The 22,726-nt window shown below is 40.9% G+C and overlaps 1 protein-coding gene across 4 annotated transcripts in view; it reads left to right on the top strand.

Moving 5' to 3' along the window:
• The first annotated feature begins 504 nt into the window (after positions 1-504).
• Positions 505-22,726, top strand: part of DENND5B (DENN domain containing 5B) — a 167,768-nt gene continuing 145,546 nt past the window's right edge. For 2 of the 4 annotated variants that reach the window (XM_073321442.2, XM_073321433.2), the window contains exon 1: positions 505-951. In XM_073321442.2, the coding sequence (XP_073177543.1) occupies positions 840-951 (112 nt within the window). In that variant the 5' untranslated portion in view covers positions 505-839. The remainder of the gene's footprint in view (positions 952-22,726) is intronic. The other 2 variants (XM_073321423.2, XM_073321415.2) reach the window with 1 other exon arrangement.

Below are 22,726 nucleotides of genomic sequence, written 5' to 3'. Positions count from 1 at the left end.
TCCAAAATCAGTGAGCTGCTTTTTAAAACGTTGCCAAAGGTCTCATTTGGCTGAATGGGACAGCTGGCACCTCCGGAGCTGAGCGCACACCCCACGCTGCATTGGCTGCGGAGCTTACGGGATTGTTTTCCCTCCCAGGAGAGCCTGCCATAGGCTTTTTCTAAAACGAAAGCTCAGACTGTGGAGCACAACCGGGCAGCCAGAGGCGAGCTCCAGGACTAGGCCGTGAACTGGGCCGTGAGTCTAAACAAACCGTGCTCCGCCTTCACCTCTCCACGGTCTGCTCTGGAGTCCTGCTGGGAGAGACCGCAGCTCCTTGGGGGGGCTCACGTTGTCAACCGAGACCTGCGCGCCGCGCTGCAATACGGCAGCCTTGGGCTGGGGGGAGGGGGCCGAGGGGGCCGGGGCGGGAGTCTGCCGTGCCGTGATTTAAATGTCCCGCTGTGCCCGCCCCTTCCCCTCGCTCTGACTGGCTGCGGCAGCAGGGAGGACGCTCAGCCCGGCCGGCGCTTGCTCCGCTGACAGCGGCTGGGGCCATTGCACGCATTGCCACCGCCTGGGCGCTCGCTGCTGGCGGCGCGAGCCCTTCGCTGCGCTCTCGCGCCCGGCGGGGGTGCTGCAGGAGCGCGAGCCGCGGCCCGCGAGAGAGAGGCCGGGAGCGGCGCGAGCCGCGGTTGCTGCGCGCCGCCCCCGCCCCCAGTCGCCGCCTCCAGGACCCGCGCGAGACCCTGCCGCTGGGGATGGAGACGCCGCTGCTGTGACCAGCCGCGGGAGCGCGAGATCCCGGCCCGGCCCCCGCGCGCCGGGGCTAGCGCAGAGCAGCAGCAGCAGCAGCAGGGATGAGCGGGAGCGCTGCCCCCGGGGCCGGCCCGGCGCCTTGCCGCTTCGCTCACTACTTCGTGCTGTGCGGGACCGACGCGGACAGCGGGCTGGAGCCCGACGAACTGGCCGGTAAGCCGGCGGGGGTGGGCGCTGCGCCGCAGCGGGCAGGGGCCGCCGGGTGGTTCCCGGGCTGCGTTTCATTGCCCCTTCATGCCTGCTGCAGCCTTCTTCTGCCGTGTCCTCCCAGGCTGCGCCCTGGAGCCCCTTTCTCTGCAGCTCCCCCCCTTCCCCCCCCCCCCCGGATGGCGGTAGCGTGTGTTTGCCCGCACTGTCATTGCGATGTGTTCTCCGCTCCGCAGCGTTAGCTGGCGGGGGCGGGTCGGGGGGGGCAACTGGGCGGGTGCGTTTGCGGGCTAACAGGTTAAGAGCGGCTATTAATATCCCGGCGAGAGCAGCGCACCCAGGGGATGCTGGTCCCGCGGGGGCTGCCTGCCTGCCTGTGTCTGTGCACAAGCCCCTACAGCAGGCCGGGGCACTCTCTGCCCTGCACCCCGAGGTGCACAGGCTGTTCGGCGTCTTCACTGTGTTCCTCGTCCGCTCCCGGGGAGTCGCTCTCAAGGGATTTGCCTAATAATCCGGGGGGAGGCTGCTTCTGAACTGAGATTTGGTAATGTCTCCTTGTATTGCTAGAACGCTCCCCACCCACCCAAGAAGCCTGAGTTCCAGCCACTAATTGCAGCACAAGAAACCCACTGGATGCAAAGCACGATTGCATTCACCGTTCTCTGAAAAGGCTTCCGGCTTCCCTCTGCCCACCGCCCCACTTTCAGTGGCGGTGCTTTATAGAAACCTGCTGCAGTGGCTAGGACTGGTTATGTCAGTGGGAGTAAGCAGATCACATTTAGATGTGCTGCTGTAATCTTATTACCGCTTGGACTTTATCCTTTAAGTTTAGCTGCATTTGCCTCATGCTTCAGAGGTTGCTGTGAAGATGTAATCAGTCAGAAACGTGTGCATTTCGTGGTAACTTGGGCTCAAAGAGCAGGAAAAGCTACCTTTGGACCTTCTGGCACTATGAAATATCTGTTTCTGTCCCTGCCATGGTTCTTCCTCTTGAAGGTTTGGGTTTTTCCACCATTAGTAGAAAATCAAAGTAAATTGTTTTGGAGGGTGTGAAGCACACTTGTATTTCACTGCAGGTCTGAGTTAGGAGGGGGTAAGAGAGGTAACTATTGGAGGGGGTGTAACTCATGTAGAGGGATACAGGGAAAACTAAGAGGCCTTCTCCATGGTGGTGAACCAAGAATCTTGGGCTGCAGTTGTATTTTAAGTCCTCCAATGCATTCAGCTTCAAACAGAAAAGGAAACATGTTTAAGAGGGTACTGTTAACTTACGTCAGTCCTCCTGTATCAAAAAGTTTTTCCTCTTCTCTCCTCCCCCTTTTCTTTTTTGGGGGAATGGGGGTGAGAAAGTGATTAAAAGTGTCTTTTTGAAAAGACACAACTTGTCCAGCCAGCGTGGAGGTGGTAAAATTGTGTTAGAAACTGGTTTATGTGGAACCACTTTATATACTGTTTCCATACTCAATTTGACGGCCAGTGCAGAAATGATTAAAATGGGCTGTTTATCCATGAATCTTCCTGATGAAAATCAAAAAATCTGCATTTATTCACTGCTGGTCTGTATGTTTATAATGTACTGTGGCTGTGCTTCACCCAGTGTGGTGGGACTCCCTTAGGTGGACACAGCAAAAAGAGAATGTTTCAAATATAAAAATAACTGAATGTTCTATCAAATGTGACACCATCCCCCCTCCCATTTCCAATTTAAGTCAGGAATAAAAGAAAAAATCTAAGGGGATTGGAAATGTTGAATGGAGTAATAAAATGTTGGAGGGAGAGGGGGTTTGAAAGACTGGGTGCAATAAAGAATACTTTAATTACTCTGGCAGGATTTTCCCCACATTTTTCATAGAATCCAGGAGGGAATATCCCAGTGTAAAAGTGACAACATTTACTGCACATTTATAGAGACCCAAATTTTGACTTTCTGAAATAACTTTTGGAGATGAGGTTACTCATACTTGTTCTTAGCATTGAGTTGAATATCTTGGGAAGTTAATAGAAAATCCATGCAACTGTATTTCAGGATTGTACATTCAAATAAAGGCAGGTGAAGTTTAGGGAACAAATAATAAGAAAGAAAGTTATTAAAAATTGAATTTTAACTTTAAAAAAATACCAAAACATTAAACCAACCACAGCTTTGTGTGAGGTTTAATTGCACATAGTCAAGAAATTCCACACTAGACCCCTAATTCTGCAAACCGTTATGCACATGTATAATTTGACTACTCTCATGAATAGTCCCCATTGCTGTCAATAGGACTATGTATTTGAGTAAAGTTACACATGTATGTAAACATTTACAGGATCAGGGAATAAGGTTGCTGTGGGAGGCTTATATCTGCCTGATGGTAAGCATGTGCTGCGGTATGGATTTTCATTATATCACAGATCTTGACATACTGGACAATAATAGAAAGAACTTTATTTTCTGAATTTTTTTAGTGAGACAACACAATTTGAATTTCATTCTCTTGATTAATGTATTTTAGACTAAGGTTCAAAATAATTGCATCTGTCCCTTTTGTATTAATGTAAATTGTGTAATCACATAATGAAAGACCCTGTGTGCTGCGCACTAGGCGAATAGCTAAGGTAATGCTGGGACTGTTAATTTAGAATTTCTTGGTTTAAAGTTGAGACTTTAATTGCACACCTTTTGAACTTTTTGCTTTTATTGTGTAGCATTGCTGTCATTTGCACATCTAAATTCTGCTCGTTTCAGTAGAAAACTCCTGGTTTATGTGGCATCTCACCACTGAAGGTGAACCGTGTACTAAATCTCTGAGTTGCATAATATGACCTTTTAAGGTTTTAACATTTGTCATTTCTTATTCCTATTTCTGAAAATAACTTGCTAGCCAACACTGTCTTTGGAAGAGTTTATCACCACCTCAGGTAGGAATTAGCTGACTTACTATGTGAAACCGCTTAAGTAGAAATTGTAAGACAAAATGAGGACTGTTCGTGGGTGAATATAAATAACATACTGTACTTCTTCGAGGTTTCACTTCATGTGTTAATTTAGTGTCTTCAGTTCACCAGTTCTAACACCACTAGTCAAACTTTTTTTTTTTTTTTTTTTTTCAATAGGAAGAATTGGCATTGTCAGGTCAAGGACAAGATAAATATTTGTAAACAAATATTTTAATACATCCCCTATGAGTTCTTCAGGAATATAGTTGAAAACCTGAAGAACTCACAGGGGATGTATTAAAATATTTGTTTACAAATAAATGACTTGAAAACACTTTAAAAAAATACTGTCTTTACCTCTTTTGATAAAACAGGCATTAGAATAACTCCAGTTTTAAAGTAGTCCAATTCCAACAATATTGCTTGAGTAGGTGCATTACTGGTACATTGCTGTTTAACTTAGTAACAAAATGTGTAATCATGAAAGTAATATACTTTAACTCAATAATTATGTTTACAGTAACACTGTAAAAACATCCAAGGACTCCTTTGCCCCCCACCCCTGGCATACCATACTAAACAAAATTGTACGGCTAAGCAATAGATGTGTTGCTTATTGTGCCAAACTTGTTTGTCTCACTGTTACCTTGACCTTCCTCTGCTTATTTGTTGCATCCACCTGTTTTCTCTTGTCATGTGCTTTGACTGTAAGTTCTTTGGTGTAGTGACTGTCTAGTACATCTGTGCATAGCGCCTAGCACAGTATGTCCCAGATCCTCAGGACCTCTGAGTGCTGCAGCAATACAAAAAATGTTCTTCTGTAAACTGATCGAGGTTCTTATTGGACCCTTTGCATCTTATTATAAAGGTGTAATGAGAGCACAGTAGTAGGGATAATGTATCTTATTGCATTAAAATGTAAATTACTCTTCACATTTTTAATTAGATTTATGATATTGGAAAAATATTGCAAAGCCAGCAGCGTGGACATTAGTTTGATTACGGTCTGGGCAATGGTAATGGCTTCTTCCTTGGGTATGATTTAATGGCAAGTGAAGTGGCTTGTTGACTATTGTATGATGGAGATAGAGGGGCCTGAATAGCAACTTACTTTCTTCCTTGTTCATACAACATAAAATATGTGTGAACTGGCCTGGGGCTGTAGTGTAAATTAGACCTTTGAAGCAGTTAAAGAGAGAAATATATTCATCTCTATATGTATAGATTGTCATCTTCTGTGTGTATGTTTAAAAAATTTTTAAAAAATTAAATACTGGCGTAATGGGATTATGTAGCTTTGATCCGGTTCCTATCTCTTTGTTAAGGACTGCAATAAACCATAGGCTTCCAGGAGAAGGACAGTTACTCTAGTGACAGGAACACTGTCCGCCAATCCAGCAAAGTAATTAAGCACATACTTTAAGTATGTAAATCCCATTGAAGTCACTATTCACATGCTGTTAAGCACATCTGTAAGTGCCTTGCTGAACTGTAGCCTTAATAGAATTGAGTTATAGTTGAGAACTCAAAATATGTCAGAAATTGGAAGAGGTTAGCTCTCCTGCTATGTCAGTAGTACTGTATTTTTTTTTCCCCCAAATGACTTTTGAACGGAATTTAGAACAATTCCCCCCTCCCCATGAGACTCAATTGGGATCAGCAGTGAACCGCAGACACTTCACTAAGTCATGGGGCTTACAGACTAGTTGCCAAATGAGTCAGCATTCCAACATCATCTGGAATTACATGACCTATGTGTTCCCTTTAACTAGGGATAGCCTTTGCAGTATACATTGCCTGCATTTAAACCTAAATTGGTCTTGTGTGTGTGAATTACTTGTGCTTAATTTTGTGGAGACAACCTAGTGACTTATTTTGTAAACAAGTGTTTATAAACAAGCTGTCTTGTAAATTAAATTTGCCATCACAATGCAACAATGTCTTATTTTGCTTAGTTCCTCTCTGCTCTCTTTAGTATTAGTTCAGTTTGAGTGCTTCTTTATCAAATAGGAAATGGATCCAATGCCATAATATCCAATTAATATTTTTTATCATAAGGGTAATTCTTTGGCAGTTGAACTTACTGAAAATGTGTCTCTAATTACCTGGCCTTCAATGTGTTGAACACTGGAGATGTTGCAATGTAGTATATATGTGGTTTCAAGCCAAGAAGCTACTTGGCGCTAGTACAAAACGGGTTTTGAGGCTGGAAGAAAATCTCCTCGTATTCAGAGTTTCAGAGCTAAATACAAGATTAAAGAGAGAGTTTTAGCATAACACTGTTACTTCAATCTTGTATTTAGCTTTGACACTTGGAGTACCTTTTCCAGAGCTGAAGAAGAGCTTCTTGCTGAAGAAGAGTAAGACAAGCTCAAAAGCTTGTCTCGCTCATTAACAGAAGTTGGTCCAATATGAGATATTACCCCATCCACCTTGTCTCTCAAGTATCACAATAAAACTTCAGAAAGGTTCCATTGTAAGCAAAAGAGTAGATTGTAAATAGGCCTGTCAAGCGATTTAAAAAATAAAATAATCATGCAATTAAAAAAATTAATTGCAGTTAATTGTGCTCTTAAATGGTATTCTATTATTGTTTTAATATTTTTGGATGTTTTCTACCTTTTCAAACATGTTTTCAGTTACAACACAGAACACAAAAAGTGTACAGTGCTCACTTTATATTTTTGATTACAAATATTTGCACTATTGAAAAACAAAAAGTATTTTTCAATTCACCTCATACAAGTATTGTAGTGCAATCTCTTTACTGTGAAAGTGCAACTTACAAATGTGTGTGCATATATTTTTTTTTGTTACATAACTGAAATAAAAAACAAAACTGTGAAACTTAAGAGCCTACAAGTCCATTCAGTCCTACTTCAGCCAATCGCTCAGATAAACAAGTTTGGTTACAATTTTCAGGAGATAATGCTGCCCTCTTCTTGTTTACAATATCACCTGAAAGTGAGAACAGGAGTGTGCATGGTACCATTGGAGCCGGCATGGTAAGATATTTACATGCCAGATGCACTACAGATTCATATCGGGGGGAGGGATAGCTATCGGGGGGAGGGATAGCTCAGTGGTTTGAGCATTGGCCTGCTAAACCCAGGGTTGTGAGTTCAACCTTTGAGGGGGCCATTTAGGGATCTGGGGCAAAAATGGGGGATTGGTCCTGCTTTGAGCAGGGGGTTGGACTAGATGACCTCCTGAGGTCCCTTCCAACCCTGATATTCTATGATTCTATGTCCCATCATGCTTCAACCACCATTCCAGGGGACATGCTTCCATGCTGATGACAGGTTCTGCTCGATAACTATCCAAAGAAGTGCAGACCTACACACGTTTATTTTCATCATCTGAGTCAGATGCCACCAGCAGAAGGTTGATTTTTTTTTTTTTCTTTTTTGGTGGTTCGGGTTCTGTTGTTTCTGCATCATAGTGTTGCTCTTTTAAGACTTCTGAAAGCATGCGCCACACCTCGTCCCTCTCAGATTTTGGATGATCCTTCAGATTCTTAAACCTTGGGTTGAGTGCTGTAGTTACTTTTAGAAATCTCACATTGGCACCTTCTTGTTGTTTTGTTAAATCTGCTGTGAAAGTGTTCTTAAAAGGAACAACATGTGCTATAACATGAAATGTATGCAGAACAGGACACCCAATTCTCCCCCAAGGAGTTCAGTCACAAATTTAAGTAACGCATTACTTTTTTAACGAGCATCATCAGTATGGAAGCATGTCCTCTGGAATGGTGGCCAAAGCTTGAAGGGGCATATGAATATTTAGTATATCTGGCATGTAAATCTGGCTAGATGTATATCTGGCTTGCAACACCAGCTCCAAAAGTGCCATGCAAACACCTGTTCTCACTTTCAGGTGACATTGTAAATAAGAAGCAGGCAGCAGTATCTCCCATAAATGTAAACAAACTTGTTTGTCTTAGTGATTGGCTGAAATAGGACTGAGTGGACTTGTAGGCTCTAAAGCAGGGGTGGCCAACCTGTGGCTCTAGAGCCACATGCGGCTCTTCAGAAGTTAATATGCGGCTCCTTGTATAGGCAGCGACTCCGGGGCTGGAGCTGCGGGCGTCAACTTTCCAATGTACCGGGGTGCTCACTGCTCAAGCCCTGGCTCTGCCACAGGCCCGGCCCTGCCTCCATCCCTTCCCGCCCCCTCCCCTGAGCCTGTTGTTCCCCTCACTCCTCACCCTACCCCCTAGAGCCTCCTGCATGCCACAGAACAGCTGATCGGGAGGTGCGGGGAAGGAGGAGGTGGTGCTGATCGGCGGGGCAGCCAATGGGTGGGAGGTGCTGGGAGCAGGGGGGTGGAGCTGATGCTGGGTTGCTGACGTATTACTGTGGCTCTTTGGCAATGTACATTGGTAAATTCTGGCTACTTCTCAGGCTCAGGTTGGCCATCTCTGCTCTGAAGTTTTACATCTGTTTTGTTTTTGAATGTGGTTATGTAACATATATATTTGTAAGTTGCACTTTCACAAGAAAGAGATTTCACTGCAGTACTTGTATGAGGTGAATTGAAAAATACTATTTATAATTTTTACAGGGCAAATATTTGTAATAAAAAATAATATAAAGTGAGCACTGTATACTTCGTATTCTGGGTTGTAATAGAAATCAATATATTTGAAAATGTAGAAAAACACCCAAAATATTTAATTTCAATGGTATTCTATTGTTTAACAGTGTGATTAATTGTGATTAATTTTTTTGAGTTAATCACGTGAGTTAACTGTGATTAATCGACAGCCCTAATTATAAGGTGAGATATTTTAGTAAGGAAACTGCCTCAATGTCTTGTAGGAATAGATGTTCAATAAACAAATGGAAAATCTTCCTTTACTCTGTGGGTTGTAAATTGAGTAGAGGGCCATTAAAATTCTCACTTAGTTTCCCAGTTTAGACACAGCCTTACTGGCCCTACTATAACATAATTTCACCATTACAGTTATGTTGGTATAATTCCTCATGTGGACCCCCACATTCAGAATAATAGTGGCCTTCTTTCAATTTGGTTTGTTGAAGTATAGTGATAATAATGCTGGTTAACTTCTTTGTGTAGACAAGACCATAGCAAGGGATCTTGTCAGAGTTGCAGTTCCTGTTCCTGAATTTTTTTTTCTTGTTAGAATTGTAAATGAACAGACAGTCCAAAGGCTTTCTTAATTCCAACTCTTTTTTTTCTTAAAATAAAGATGCAGAGTCTGGGGCCTTTGTAAATTTAACATGGAATTGTTAAGGTTAAACCATCATGATGTGACTTTGGAAAGGACAGACAGAGTAGCTTGGTTACTGACAACATACAAGTCAATTAACTTTTTCTTGCATCTCAAGAGCGTGGGGTTATGATGGAATTGTTTGGGGACTTGGAACTCCGTCAGAGCTCTTGGAAGTGATGGAGTTTTAACACCATCGCTTGAACAGAAGGGGACGCTTTCTCAAATGAAATGCTAGGAGAGAAGGTCTGCAAGAGGAGTAATGGGTGATCTCAGCAGGTTTTACTGAGTGTCACTCACACAATGGGGTGTACATTTGGATGGAGTGAATAGACTTTCTATTGCAATAGCTGATAAGGACAAGCTGGTGTTCACATAATAAAACACTATGTACAAGAAAGCATGGGGAAATATATATGGTAAACAGCGTTCCTGGTATGTTTAAAAGTTCTATCTTAGGTTTTTGTCAGTGTAGATGAGAATTGCTTTCTTTGATTTTGATCTACTTATGTGATCTGTCACCCGTCTAGTTAAAGGGAATATGGCGATACTCTTCACTTTCATCTTCTTGTGACAGTGCTACAAATAGTACATAAATGGGATCATGTAGCTCTGTTCCCCTGAAACAGCCTCCAACTGAAGGGTAGATGACGGCAGTAACACCTTGTTCTGTAACTTTTTTTTTTTTTTTTTTTTTTTTTTGCTATTAAATTACTCCTTATGCATGTGATAAGCAAATGCCCAGGCCCAATGAATCTAAGACCATCATTAATTCCCAAGTATTTTCAATCAAATTTAAAGAGACTGTCAAATACAATGAAATTAATTTGAGCCTATTCCACATTATACAGATAACAGCTCCCCCCGCCCAAAACGCCTTCCTCAAAAATGACCTGTTTTCTAACTGGCCAGTTGCCAGTAACTAATTCCAGAGTTACTGGGAGTGTCCTATGTCAATCTATTCCTGGCATAATGTGGCTGCTCATAACAAGAGTTAACAATCTCAATATCCTTTGACCCCAAAATCTGCCTATAATATATTTTTGATAGTGAGACCAATGGCCACTTTAAAGTGAAAAAATTAGGCAAGACTTTTTCTTTCAAAATACACAATCCTAGAATTAGTATATAATGGAAAGTCAGTGCACTGCTTCTTATAACTTTCTGAATTACGTAGTAAAAATATACTCCCCTAGGAAAAATCTTGATGCCAAAGGAAACAAGGGATCCTTTATTTATATTTGTCAATGTTATTGACAAGCAGAGAATCCAGCTACACTGGTCTCTAATAAGGAGACTGGCTTGTTTGGGTACCCAGCTAACTTATCACTACTGGTGTCACGATTCGTTGTACTGTATTAATTTATTCTAACCATAACAGTGAGTTCTTTATTTTCAGTTATACATACTGGGAGATGAACTCTTACTATGTTTGACCATATTTTTTCTCTGAAACAGTTTTAACCATTCACTTGCATTTGCCTATGAAAATAAATACCTCCTACACTAATAAAATTTTAAAAAGGGGAAGCTAAAAGTAACCTGGAATCATTCACACTACACAAAAGAGAACCTAATGTACTTCTCACCTGTTGGGTTTCTTTTTCAGTCTTTCTGCTTCACTCAGAACTGAAAACGAACAAGTCTAGTATCTTCAGAGTCTAGTTTAGTTCTGCTGCACTAGCACAATAGTGTAGTGTTGTGTAGAAAATCTCATAGAAGAACCATGTGACGGACATATTAAAAGAACACTGTTGAACAGTAAAGACCTGGAATGTAGTTTGTATAAAGGCCAGGGGTGGGGGGAAACGGACTTGTAGACATTCCCACCCCAAAATTAACAATGTTTTCATAAATGGCTTTTTTTTAACTAGCTTAGGATACAGAGGTCCTTGCTAGGATTCATTTTAAAAAAAGAGAGCTCGAGGATGGTTGACAGGCTGAAAGAATGGTAAATGTTGTACCCTACCTGATATGTCTCTTTAATGTACCACTATTCAAGAGCTTGTTTACAGGGACTTGACTGCATTGGTAACATTGCTCAAGATAAGGTTATCCTTGGCACCTGCAGCAGACAGTTGGAAATAAGGATTCATCAAGCTTTTTCATAGCTGCCTTGTCAATAGTGATGTTCAGGTTGCATACCAAATCAGTGACCTAGTTGGAAACGGATGTCTCTTTACTATGCATACTAAAAACCTCTGTTATGTCACCTCTTAATGTAAAACTAAATCTTATTACTCGTGGATTTAATGTAAAAACTTCAGCACTTCAATTTGGATATTTGAAGTTTGAATTTTTGAAGGAGCATTCCCTGATACAGAAGTTACTTTTTTTAAAAATAAGCTTAAAGATCTTCTAGCTCTGAATTCACCCTGCTCTGAGTGATGGTGTAAAAGTTAATGTAACTTTTATCAGAATGTGCTTGATGGATCTGCAAAGAATATATATTTTAACACAAAAATAAGCTTTTAAAAACTCATATGAAAAGATGCTTCTGAAAACAAAACAAGAACCAATGCGAAAGTTCTCTAAAATTCACACTGGGGGGAAAAAAAAATTATTCACCTTGGAATATGTATGCTTAATTTCAGTTAACTAGCAGCTTGCTTGTCTCTTTTTTTTTTTGTTTGTTTGTTTTTGTTTTTTTTAAAGGGGGACTGAAATGATAATGTGAAGTGTCTAGGGCTAGCTAATCTAATTATTTAACAGGTTTTAATTCAGCCATAAAATGCACCCTGCTTCCAGGCAACCTACATAATATTTTCAGGACTTCAGTGGACCTTCACAGTGGGGAAGCCAGAATGACTCCTCCTTGCCTCCCCCCTTCCCCCCCCCCTCCAGCTTTTCCCTATTCACTTGCATCCTGTAAAAGGGAGAGATGTGGGGAGGGATGAAGGATTTAATCTGCAAAGCCCTATAAGGCATAGTGACAGCCATTCTATGTTGACAATGGCAGAATTTTTTTTCTTCATCTGAGGTGTCATTTCTATACATTGGCTGCTGCAGATAGTTTTACCTGCTAGTGACATGTATATAATTTCCATTATTTTAAAAAGTAAGTATTTTGTGCTTATCTACACGTTCATGCATGTTAATATTTTCTTGCAAAAAATTACCAGCTATGTGTCTTAACTGCACACTTGTGCGTACAATTGCATGCCTGACTTCTATATGCTATTCCTACAGTCACACATCTCTGAAATTTGGGCTCTCCAGCACTAAAATGCTTCGGGATTCTTATCAATGAAAGAATAGATGTAAAGTGTTTATAGTAGTATCATGATGCAAAGCATTAATTTACTCAACTACTACTATCAATGAAATGTACTAAGATATTTATAAACTTGGTTAGGGAATGAGCTTTTAGTCTGCCCATTGAAAATTGGGAGACAGATGGAGCCTCCTGTAGTAGTGTAGGAAGAACACACATTGACCTTTTTTTCTTGATTTTTCTTGATTGGATCTTTTTGTTTTACATCATAAACTAATATAATAAGACCAATGAAAGCAGCGTGCAATTGGATAAATCTTTTTTGCTTTTAGTTGTCAGTGGGTTGCAAGAAAGGACTTGCTGCTCAATTATTTAATCATGTGATAGTATATTTTTTTTCTCTGCAGTCTCTAACTGCTAATCTTTTTTTCTTCCATACTAGGTGGTGGTATTAAACAAGTTGTAAAATGTTAGTTTTCAGAATTTTGTATTAAAATAAGGAAATTGATTTCTATCTCAGAAGCTAGCATTACAACAAAGTTATGAGTATAGCTAGTTCCCATGTATGAAGTCTTTTTTGTTAATCTGTATAAATATTAACTCTCACGACTGAGTACTGAAAGAGGGCAGAACATTCAGAAACGGCACAATACTGAGTAAAATGAGATGTTGATGGATGGAAAATGAAAGGATATTCGGAAGAAATGCAGAAGAGTGACCATTTTGACAGATTATCAGGAATGTTTTGTTTCTCATTGGTTCTCCGTGAAAATGCTGTTGCTCTACCTCTTAAAAACAAACAAATGAGTCTTAAAATTTCTAATGGTGTATTCTTGTGTGGTTTACTTATTTCATTATATTGTTAAACATGAATCATTATGAACAAGTTTTTAAATATACATAATGCACCACTTTTCATTTTGTGACCTTCGGCTGCAGTCACTACAATTATCATTCAACTAAGTGTTTGTCTACAAAGATCACAATGACTGGCAACTACTCTGCACAGATGGATTGTGTGATCAGCCTTTTCCCAAGATAATACTACTTTGGGTGGATTGTCTACTCTACTACTGGCAGATATGTAGACTTTAAAGATGTGACACCAGATGTTGTGGAATTTTTAGTCCAAGCAGGAACATTCGGATTTAATATTGGATTTTTTTTAAACTGAGGAATGACTAAGATCTAAATATTCTTTGTCTAAGGAATGTTACTAAGCAGTCATATATATTGTAATTTAAATGTGGACCTCTATCTTGGCTGGCATAACTAAAAAGTGTTATGTCCTATATATAAACAGAAAGTGCCTGAAGACTGTCTCGTAAATCCTCTATCAGAGTAGTGACTTTTTAACCATATTGATCTTTAACCATAGCACTGTGAGATTCCAAGTGCATATTTGGTTGCTTGTTTCGTCTTTTCCTTTTGAAGCGCCTAAGAAAAATGTATTGTGCAGCATCCCGTGGTGTGTTGTGTACCATGAAATAGTTTTCTACTCTTGTACGTAATACAGGTTGGATGTCTCTCAGAAAAAGTTTTCCTGAACTACTCCTGTCCCCTCTTCTGTGCTCTTTTGTCCTAACCAGCAGGTGAAAAAGAGCAGAACTTTCCGATGAGGTTGCCCTAATCATAACCTCAGAAAGCTTAGTGCCCGTTTTTGTTCCTGCTGGCTGCACAACAGCTGAACTAGAGTGAGCCCATGTCTTACATTGTGTGTTGCAGTCTGGATGTATGTGGATTTCCACACCTCTTTCCATCAGAATTAATGTGGTTGAGAGAGCTGGTATAAACTTGGAGCAGGAATAAAAAAGCATCAGTTCAGATCTCTTCTGTGGACTCTTTTTTGTGCTTCTAGGAGTTGCCAGTTCCCTTGCAGATGCTCAATTAAGAATTGGCTAAAATACGTCAGTTTGGTATTTCGAACTGCTCCATAACATTTGAAACCGTGATAATCAGTAATTTCTAGGGCTTTCAAGCAATTAAAAAAATTAATTGCAATTAATTGCGCTATTAAAAAATAGTGTGATTAATCACACTGTTAAACAATAATAGAATACCATTTATTTAAATATTTTTGGATGTTTGCTACATTTTCAAATATATTGAGTTCAGTTACAACACAGAATACAAAGTGTACAGTGCTCACTTTATACTTTTGGTTACAAGTATTTGCACTATATAAAAACAAAATAAATAGTATTTTTCAATTCACCTAATAGAAGTACTTCAGTGCAATCTCTTTATCATGAAAGTTGAACTTACAAATGTAGAATTAAGTACAAAAAAACTACATTCAAAAATAAAACCATCTAAAATTTTAGAGTCTGCAAGCCCTACTTCTTGTTCAGCCAATCGGTCAGACAAATAAGTTTGTTTACATTTGCAGCAGATAAGGCTGCACACTTCTTGTTTACAGTGTCGCCTGAAAGTCAGAACAGGCGTAAGATATTTACGTGCCAGGTGCGCTAAAAATTCATATGTCCCTTCATGCTTCAACCACATTCCAGGGGACATGCGTCCATGCTGATGATGGGTTATGCTCAATAACAGTCCAAAGCAGTGCGGACCAACACCTCTTCATATTCATTATCTGAGTCAGATGCCACCAGCAGAAGGTTGATTTTCTTTTTGGTGGTTTTGTAATGTAATTTCTGCATCATAGTGTTGCTCTTTTAAGACTTCTGAAAGCATGCTCCACACCTCATCCCTCTCAGATTTTTGGAAGGCACTTCAGATTCTTAAACCTTGGACCAAATGCTGTAGCTATCTTTAGAAATCTCACGTAGGTATCTTTGTGTTTTGTCAAATCTGCAGTGAAAAGTGTTCTTAAAATGAACAATATGTGCTGGGTCATCAGTTGAGACTGCTGTAACATGATATATATGGCAGAATGCTGGTAAAACAGAACAGGAGACATACAGTTCTCCCCCAAAGAGTTTGGTCACAAATGTAATTTAAAAAAAAATGCGTTAAACGAGCATCATCAGCATGGAAGCATGTCCTCTGGAATGATGGCTGAAGCGGCCTACAAATGTTTAGCATATCTGGCACTTAAGTATCTTGCAATGCCAGCTACAAAAGTGCCATGCAAATGCCTGTTCTCACTTTCTGGTGACATTGTAAATAAGAAGTAGTTAGCATTATCGCCCGTAAATGTAAATAAACTTTTTTGTCTTAGCGATTTGGCTGAACACAGAGTAGGGCTGAGTGGACTTGTAGGCTTTGAAGTTTTGCATTGTTTTGTTTGAGTGCAGTTTTGTAACAAAAAAATCTACATTTGTAAGTTGCATTTTCATGACAGAGATTGTACTGCAGTACTTGTATGAAGTGAATTGAAAAATACTTTTTATCATTTTTACAGTGCAAATATTTGTAATAAAAATAATATACACTTTGATTTCAATTACAACACAGAATACTATATGAAAATGTAGAAAAACATCCAAAATATTTAATAAATTTCAATTGGTATTCTGTTGTTTAACAGTGCAGTTAAAACTCTGATTAATCGCGATTAATTTTTTTGAGTTAATTGCGTGAGTTATCCGTGATTAATCGACAGCCCTAGTAATTTTCTCCTTGGATTTCAGCTACTGGTAAATATTTTCTGTTCTAAATTCTACGTCACTGATTTTGAAGGAGTCCCGTGTATTTGTACTGTTGAATGTATCAACACCCAGTGGCTTTTAGACTAATGAATGGTTGTGTAGAAACTGAGTTATGGTAAATCTTAATTAACTTATATGGGAAACTATTTCTCACGAGACTATACTGAGTCAAGAAGTATGCTCCCTCCTTTGTTTAGGAGCAATAGACCCAGTCCCATCCCCTCACAGGTGGAAAGGGTTTTACTCAAAGTATTTTCTTGTGCCAAAGGAGGATGAGAGGGCAGGGGTGCCAGAACGGGAGAGCCAGGGGACCACTGCCCTCCACTTTTTACCAGCAGTAAGGGTGAGTGACAGAGGGAGGGCATGGAGAGGAGCAAGCCCCTCAAGAGAGGAAGGAGTGGCACTGGAGGGCTGGGTCATGGTTCAAGTGCCGGTGGCCTCTCCACTTTTAGGGAGTTGCTGCTGCTCCTGATGAAGGATGGAGACCGACCTTAGATCTAAGACAACTGAGTAAATTTTTGAAGTCTTAAAAGTTCCATGTGGTGACTCTGGCAGCTATAATCCTTTCTGTAGAGGCAGGAGAGGTATCAGTCTGAAAACCAATTTCCATACGGCGATACATCCCCCACACAGGAGATACTTGCGCTTTGACATGGGCCGGAATCATTTTCAGTACAAAGTACTTCCCTTCAGCCTGTCTTCATCCCCCAGCAATGTTCTCAAAGATTTTAGTGGTAGTAACTGCTTACCTTCAGTGAGAAGCAAATTTAATCTTCCCATAATCTTGCCGGCTGGCTGCTCAAGGATCGCTGTTATAAAGAGAGACTGACTTCCACCCTGATTGCTCTCTACCTTTTCCAGGAGTTGGGTCTTGGCTAAACATGAAGTCCAAGTTAGCCCCTGTACAAAGAATATAATTCATAGGGGCATATTTGCTGGCAGCCAGGGCCTGCCTTCCCACAGATAGATTCATTACATTGTCAGATCTGGTCAGGGCAATTCAAGGAAGACCTGTATTCTAGCAAGGCACTCTTTGTGGCTTCTCGGTCATGTGACAGCTTCCACCTTCATTACTGAGCATGCAAGATTATGTCTCGGCTGGAGGACCTATTCCTCAACCAGAGATAGCTTGGACAAACAGGTTATGGTTCCGTTCCAGGTCAAGAACTCCCTTAATTGGTGGAAAGATCAATAAAATGTCTATACGACCATCCCTTTCATTCACCCAGCTTCAACAATAACTGAGACAGTGGATGCATCGCTGTTGGGGTGGGGAGCACACCTCAGCACACTCAGCTCAGGGCAGATGTTCACTTCAGGAAGCTCGTCTCCATATCAACTTGTTGGAACTCAGGGCAGTCAAGAATGCCTGCCTTCAGTTCCTACCCCTCAAGGGCAAATGAATAAGAATCATGATTCTTAATTGGCTTGTATGTTCTGTATCAACAAACGGGAGGCGCGAGATCCCACTCTGTGCACTGAAGCTATAAAATTATAGAACTGGTGTATAGCCCATCAGAATCAGATCTCAGCCTTCTACCTTCCTGGAGTCCAGAATGTCACAGCCAATATATTCAGCAGGTGAGTCTCCCAGGGCTACAAATGAGAGATGGACTCTCCAATCCCTTCTTGGGATATTCCAGAGATGTGGACTTCTCAAAGTGAACCTATTTGCCACATCCAGTAACAGGAAGTTCCCCTTATCCTGCTCATGAGGAGGCTTAGGTCCCCTCTCTTTGGGAGACTCCTTTGTCCTTCCTTGAATAAAGGGCCTTTTCTACACATTCACTCCATCACTGCTAATTCTAAGAGTGATGAGGAAGGTCAGGCAGTATAAAGCCACGGTTATCCTTGTCATATTGACCTGACTGAGGCAAGCTTGGTACCCTGACCTGCTTTATCTGTGTGGCCAATTGGAGCTCCAGAATCTTACTGTCCCTCATCTCCTCTCCCAGGACACAGGTTGTGTGCTTCAACCCCTAGTTTAGGGTGTCCTTCTCCATCTCCAAGCATGGGTTCATGGGGTTAGAATCCACCTGCTTGTCAGGAAAACAATAAGGTTATTAAACAGTAGAAGGGAGTCCACTCCAATTACTTGCCTTCAGAAATGGCAGAGGTTCAACCACTGGTGTCACCGTCACCATCTTGTGCCTGAATCCTTTCTGCTGTCAGCCGCCTTAGATTATCTGCTGGACTTAAACCTGTTTTTTTTTTTTTAAATATTTATTTTATTTTTAAATCCGTTAGCTCTGTTAAGGTTCATCTTGTTGCAGTATCAGCTTTTCATTCCTCACAAAAGGGTGTTTTTTGAGGTTTTTTTTTTGGGGGGGGGTTGTTTTTTGTTTTTTTGTGCACACCCTGTGTCCTCGAGATTTATTAAGAGTCTGGGGAATCTTTACCCCAGATTTAAGATCATACTCAGACTTGCGGTCTCCTCTTAAATACCTGTTTATGGGACCTCTGTTTGAGCATATGACCACCTGTTCCTTGCTCCACTTATCTGTGAAGACTTCCTTTCTAGTAGCTATCATGTTGGCTTGCAGGGATGGAGAAACTGTAGCCTTAGTGGCACACCTCCACCCCCCATTTATGATCTCTCCCCCCCCCCCCCAACTCCCCTAGGACAGGGTCTCCCAGTGTCCACCTGCAAAGTTCTTACCGAAGGTGCTGTTGGATTTCCATCTTAACCAGTCTGTTCATTCACTGGGATTTTTTCCTAAACTATGCAAGTCTCAGCAGGAGATTTCCCTTCACATATTAGGTATATGGCAGGTATTGACCTTTTCTGAAACTGCTTGGTCCTATTAAGATAAATCACCTGGATGCTTTGTCTCCAACACAGAAAGATCCACGGGGTCCATGATCTCTTCAGAGTCTGAGATGGATCTCTGGGTTATTTACTGCTTGCTATGATGCAGCTGGTGCGTTGCTTCCCCAGAGGATTATAGCACACTCTGCCAGATCACAAGCAACTTCCACAGTATGACTCAAAAGCTTTCAAATGCCTGAGATGTTCAGAGCAGCTACATGGATTTCAGTGCACACCTTTTCTAAACACTGTGCCTTGGTCCACGCCATCAGATCTGATGCCGAACTTGGTTCTGCTGTACTGTCTTCAGTCTTGGACTTGATTCTGAAGTGTCCTCCCTGTGAGGATGCTGCTTAGGAGTTACCTGACATGGAGCACCCATAGGGACACTACTCAAAGAAGAAGAAAAGCCTACTCACCTTGTGCAGTAACTGTTTTGTTCAAAATGTGTGTCCCTATGGGTACTCCACTACCTACCCTCCTTCCCCTCTACTTCGGACTGTTCTTGTTGAATATTGGGATAGAGAAGAAACTGCGGGCGGTTCACCTATGTAGCCCTCTGTACCCTCTGAGCGTGGCACGAGGTTGTATAGAGTGCATGCGTGGGCTGAACAGATGCTGCTAAGGGAAAATCTCTGATCCCAGGCTTGAGGCACGTGTGCACCTGAAGTGGAGCATCCATAGAGGGATGCATTGGGAAGAACCACAGCTACTATATAAGGTGAGTAACCTTTTCTTTTGTTCTGGATGGTTCTGGTATAAAATTTCTAGAATTGTTTCAGAATTTTTTTTTTAAATTTGTTTTAATTGTAGGCATATGAGAGACGGAGTGGAAGGTGAGCTGAGAAGTGAGTGTTAAGAGGAACTTGAATGGTGTCACTGAGGCAGTGGTTCTCAACCAGGGGTACGCGTACCCCTGGGGGGGTACACAGAGGTCTTCCCAGGGGTACATCAACTCATCTAGATATTTGCCTAGTTTTACAACAGGCTACATAAAAAGCACTAGGGAAGTCAGTACAAACTAAAATTTTCATACAGGCAAAATGAGAAAGTAACCAATTTTTCAGTAATAGTGAGCTGTGACACTTTTTTTTTTTTTTTTGTATTTTTGTCTGATTTTGTAAACAAGTAGTTTTTAAGTGAGGTGAAACTTGAGTTAAGCAAGACAAATCAGATTCCTGAAAGGGGATGCAGTAGTCTAGGAAGACCTGAGAGCCACTGCTGTAAGGGATGGTGTGTGTGTGGGGGGGGGACAGGAGGGCGGGAAACTGGCTCAGACTTAAGTGAGGTCTGAAGGATTCAGTAAGGTGGGAGGAGATAACTGAGTATATTGCATGGGCCGAGATGAAGCAGAGAACAAGAGCGGCTACAGTGCTACTGGTGGTGCTGTGGGTGTTTATCTAATCCTGCATCTAACTCCTAACTCACTGGAAGGATTCAATAAGGTGGGGGAAGGGAGTATTGTGCTCACAGGGGAGGGTAAGTATAAGAACATACCCCTCAGTTTAATAGAAGAAATTTTATTTTCGGATAAGCTTGTGATTGGAAAACACTGCTCAAAAAATAAAACACATGGTGTAGAAATGTTTTGTGCCCTTTCCTTCAAACCACCTCCCCTCCCCCTCACCACCAAAAGCACTTTACTATAGTTTTAAATGTAGTACCTAGAAAAACTGTTTTTCTCTCAGACTCTTAAAAGATTGAGTCAAAATTAATATAATAGGAATTGCTAAAATTTCGGTAAGTGGTTTCAAGTTTGTGTTAAGTACATTTTTTGCTTTGGAAAACTGAGTTTCCTAGTAGAAAACATGAAAGTGAATGGCTAATCATGCATTATATATTTTCTAAATAAATGGCAGTGTTCAACTGAATTTGTTTACAGAACTAGCCTTAAATATTACAGCCTTTTAACATTTAATCAAATTGTACTGCAGTAGGATATTGGTGATTCACATTTTTACTATCCACAAACTTCATAATGGGTACGTCCCCAAAATAAGTCTTCCCGTTTTACAGCAGAGCTCAACAGATGAGTGCCGTAATGAGCTCTCAAATTACTATGGCTACATTTAATTTGACAAAAATTTACCCCTTTTCCTACAATTGGACTGGCATAAATGAAATCTTATGCCCATGTGATTCCCTGTTGAAGCCAAGAGGACACTGTAAATGTGCAAGGGTCTACTCCATGTAGATCCAATCACGGGGATTCAGGCCTATATTGCTGAACATCTAATAGTGTAACTGAGGAATTATAAATTCAAGCTTAGTTAAGCTAGATGAATAAACCAAAACCGTAAAAAGAAAAGGAGTACTTGTGGCACCTTAGAGACTAACCAATTTATTTGAGCATGAGCTTTCGTGAGCTACAGCTCACTTCATCAGATGAAGTGAGCTGTAGCTCACGAAAGCTCATGCTCAAATAAATTGGTTAGTCTCTAAGGTGCCACAAGTACTCCTTTTCTTTTTGCGAATACAGACTAACACGGCTGTTCCTCTGAAACCAAAACCGTGTAATTCATCAAATTTTGTAAACTGCTATGGTTGTACCAGTCTTCAGAATGAATTTGTCATGTTATTTTCAACACTTACAGTAGATCTTAATTGTCTACTCTGTTTCACTTCTTCAAAAACTTGGTTTGTATCACACAATTTGTATGTATATAGCATTGAAAAACATTTACGTATATCTTTCTTGTGAGAATGTCCCTAGCAGGCCAGCTGCATATTCTGCCTTGTCAGAGACCCTAAATTGTGGGTGTAAGCAAAAAGTCAGGGAATTCCAGTTAACAGTCTAGTGGTACTGTGCTTACGAATACTAAAATGTCTAACGCCTTTTTGAATTGATTCACCACCTCTATCTACTTGTCCCCAAGCATGGCTCTAAGGGCTTGTCTACGCTTACCGGAGGATCGATGCTACAGTGATCGATGCATCGGTGGTCAATTTAGGAGGTCTAAACCTGGTAAATCGACCACTGATTGCTCTCCTGTCGACTCCTGTGCTCCACCTGATGGAGAAGCATAAGGGGATTTGACGGGAGAGCATCTCCTGTTGACATTGTGTAATGTGGACCCCACAGTAAGTAGATCTAAGCTACATCGATTGGATTTACACTATTCACATAACTCAAATTGCGTAGCTTAGATCGACTTTTCCCTTTATTGTAGACAAGGCCTAATAGTTTCATGCTGAAGCAAAGTTCCTTAAAATAGTCTCGTAAAATAGCCCCTTTCAAATCTCTAATTGTAGCATATTTAAATTGTATAGCCTTCATCGGTGGGGTTGCGTGTTGTGGGGTGTGCTTAAAAAAACAAAAACCAACTCATTTCTCTACCTGAAAATGCAGAGTTCATCAGCTGTGAGAGACTGAGGTTACCATCTGTTGTCATTCATAGACTATTTGGAATCCTAATGGTTTAGAGAAACAAATGAACTTTCTGGAGACTTTGTTTTGCAGAATTCCTGCAAATTGTGGTAATTTTCTGAAGTGTCAGGTGCATTGAAGTAAAACAAGATCTCTCTTCTTAAAATAAATAAATAAATTTAGAGAACTTTCACTTTATGGTTATTTAAATAGATGTTTTCCCATAATAGTCCTGAAAACCTGTTATGAAGTTTATTTCATGTCACCAGTTTAACCATGCTGTTTAAAATGGAAACTAAATCTTTCCTTCGGTCTACAGCTGCAGGTTTAAATAGAGCATCATTGTCATGTGATGAGCATGGATGTCAAAACATTTGAGAGAAATTGGTAACCTGAACAGTTCCTGTACATTAAATATTTATAGAAGAAAATGAACTCCAGAGCACCCTGCTGTGCAGGTAGTTATAAACTGTTCAGATACGCTGCTGTGTTGGTAATAACATGAACACCCATGTTATGGATTTAGGAGGAACATAACACACACAATTGTTCACTTGTGTTCAATTTTAATGGTGTACCTTTCATGCATCTAAAAGCTGACATATGAAAGCTTATAAAAAGGGAACTG

Source organism: Lepidochelys kempii, chromosome 1 (assembly GCF_965140285.1).
Source record: "Lepidochelys kempii isolate rLepKem1 chromosome 1, rLepKem1.hap1, whole genome shotgun sequence".
Classification (NCBI taxonomy): Eukaryota; Metazoa; Chordata; order Testudines; family Cheloniidae; genus Lepidochelys; species Lepidochelys kempii.
This window is presented reverse-complemented; position numbering and strand designations above follow the sequence as displayed.